This window comes from Peromyscus eremicus, chromosome 4, assembly GCF_949786415.1.
Source record: "Peromyscus eremicus chromosome 4, PerEre_H2_v1, whole genome shotgun sequence".
Classification (NCBI taxonomy): domain Eukaryota; kingdom Metazoa; phylum Chordata; class Mammalia; order Rodentia; family Cricetidae; genus Peromyscus; species Peromyscus eremicus.
The window spans coordinates 68,487,425-68,490,215 of record NC_081419.1 but is presented as its reverse complement, the minus strand read 5'-3'; the positions used below and the strand labels follow the sequence as shown (position 1 = coordinate 68,490,215).

General features: G+C 54.1%; 1 protein-coding gene across 1 annotated transcript; it reads right to left on the bottom strand.

The window, feature by feature from the left end:
* Window positions 1-250: 250 nt before the first annotated feature.
* Chst1 (carbohydrate sulfotransferase 1) lies at window positions 251-2,464 on the bottom strand. The gene has a single exon (XM_059259441.1). The coding sequence runs from the start codon at window positions 2,330-2,332 to the stop codon at window positions 1,097-1,099; it is 1,236 nt and encodes a 411-aa protein (XP_059115424.1). The 5' UTR covers window positions 2,333-2,464; the 3' UTR covers window positions 251-1,096.
* Window positions 2,465-2,791: the final 327 nt, after the last annotated feature.

Below are 2,791 nucleotides of genomic sequence, written 5' to 3'. Positions count from 1 at the left end.
CAAGAGATCTGAAAGGTAGGAGCTCCAAGAGGGAGAGAAAAGGGAGAGTTGGGGGTCCTGGGTGAAGTGGGAGGGGACCTGGGGATTCATATGATCATGATAGATCGTTTGTATGTATGCAACCATCAAAGAATTTAAAAAGAATATTCTAGTTCTTTAAAAAAAAAAAAGTTCCAAATGGCAGGTTTCTCATTTAATTCTCACTTTTCCCTCTCCATCTCATCTCCAAAGCAAGGAATATCCAGAGCCCATTGCTTAACATTCAAAGGCCCCCAAATCACACTCAGACAATACTGCACACTTTTATTTACAGAAAACACAAATAAAGCATTTCAATTTTCATTTAGCAAACTGATCCACATTTTTTTTTGTCTTTTTTTTGGCACAAAGAAATATCACAGAGGGACCCCAAGATCAATCAGAAACTTCTACGATTCATTAGCCATTACTGGTTCAGGGGTAGCCACAAGACTCAGACAGACAAGCTCATCACAAACCAGAGATAGAAAGGAAGTAGTCCCAGTTCACCTCACAGTAAAACCCTGCTCACCACCAGGCAAAGGTGTGCAGGAGGGACAGGTGCCCTGCTCCAAGGGAGGGAGTGGGAATCTGGGGCAGGAAGCAGGGACTGGGGAAGGAGGAACTCTTCTCCTAAACGGGGGAGAGGTGGTCCCTTTGTAGCCATCCTCTTACCTTGAGAAGACAGCTGCAAAACTTGAAGTTGTGTGCTGGGGCGCCTCTCCTCGTGGGTGCCTGTGTGCACGTGTGAATGTGTGAGTGGGTGCCTGTAAACATTGTCCCCATCCACATAGAGACCCAACAGCCTTGTGTCTGAATGGGGTGGGGGGGCGTACCCCACATCACACGCCCTCTGCCCCAGTGATTCCCCTCCGAGACATAGTGCAAATTTCAGGGGCAAAAAGAGGCAGAAGGGGAGTGGGCAGGGGTGGGAAGGACACACAGACAGGGTGGGAAGGACACACAGACAGGGTGGGAGAGGAAGGAGGGAGATAAGGCAACAGTTAAAAAACCGTCCATAGTAGGTCCACGTCAGCAAAACCAGCGCCACCTGCCTCCCACCCCCACCACACTCGGGTCACAAGAATGGTCGGAAATCGCGCTCCTCCACCAGGCTGACGGCCGGGTTCTTCAGCTCCTTCTCCGAGTTGGCCATTTTGTAGCCCAGCTGGGCCAGCACCTGCTGGCATGCGTTCTGGGCGAAGGCCACGATGTCATAGGAGAGGCGGAAGCGCCACTTCTCGGCAGTGGCCGCAGAGTTGCGCACCGTGCCGTACTTGTGCTTGCCCAAAGTGGGGTCACCCCGAGTATTGTTCTGGATCCAGCGCGCCACGTGACCGTCCAGGGGGATACCCAGGAATTCGTAGATCTCCTCCGTCTTCTTCATGGGGTTTCTGGCCAGGTCCTCATAGCGCACTAGCATGTATTTGCCCTTGAGCCAGGAGGGCCGCATCAGGCCGGTGGACACGGAGCTGGAGAAATCCTCGCACACTGTGGTCAGCTGCGTCACGTCCAGGTTATAGGGTTTCCTCCCTGTGCCGTACCAAAGCCGCCAGAGTCGGTAGGTGTCCCGGAAGGTCTCACTCCGGGAAGCCAAGATGCCACGAGGGTCTCGTACCAGCTGGATGACCTTGAGGTTCAACCTAGGGTCTTCCACCAGGGCTCGCAGGTCATTTACCTCAGGCACCCGCACAGTCTTGATGGCCACATGGCTGCGCTCACGACAAGCCTCAGCTGCCAAGGTCAGGTTCAGCAGGCCGCACTTGCGCACACAATCCCCCTCCTCCAAGACCAGATCAGGGGACCCCGGAGGGTCGCACACTGGACGGGAGCAGAGGACCCTGCTGGCCCCTCGGCGGAAGACCCTGTCAGTGGTGTGGTTGACAGGAGGTGGCTTGATGTAATTCTCTAGAAAGTAGAGATCACAGTCATAAAGACTCCTCAGGAGGTCCCGGCTGGCCCCTAGCATGACCCTACGATCTGCCGGGCTCTTGCCCTGGGTGAAGCGGGGAATGAGTGTGTTCTGGACGTGGTAGAGAGGCTCAAACAGGTAGAAGACATCCATGTGCTGGTTGAAGAGCTGGCCCACAAAGGATGAGCCACTGCGTGTGGTGGCCAGGATGAGCACATGGGTCTTCCTAGAGAGGTTATAGGGGAAGGTGGGTCCCTCCTCACACAGCCGCTCTGCCAGGCCAGTCTCTGCCAACCCAGGGCAAGTATGGAAAGACTTGGCGGTGAATGTGCGGATGGCGGTGTACTGGATGGCAATGGAGGCCAGGGCAAGGAGGAGGACAGCCTTCCAGGAACATTGCATGGCTGGACACCGTCATGGGGCTGCTGCTCTAAGGCACAGGGTCTGTGGACAGAGGACAGCCAAGGGTTAAGTGTTTTACATGCCAAGAGGCTCCGTGGAATCCAGGAAAACAACCAGCCTCTGCCCAGTGCTCACATATCCCCTAGGATCTACAAAACCTGCACTAGATTGTCATTTTCTTGGTGTCTCCTGGGAGCTTCCAAGAGCTAAACAGACAGATTCCCTGAGCCCCAAGAGCTAAGTAAATTGTGATCGCAGAGGCCTCATAGAGTGAGCTCTGATTTCCCTAGCCCAGCCCACTTACTGTGCCAAAGCCCAACTCCCCCAACTCCGGTACTTAGGGGGTGCCTCATGCCACACTCTACCACTGCCTGTGACTTCTGCTGGCATCTCCTCCATCATGAACATAATCTTCTAATCACACAGGCTGATACCCACCTTCCCAGACAATGGTCTTTT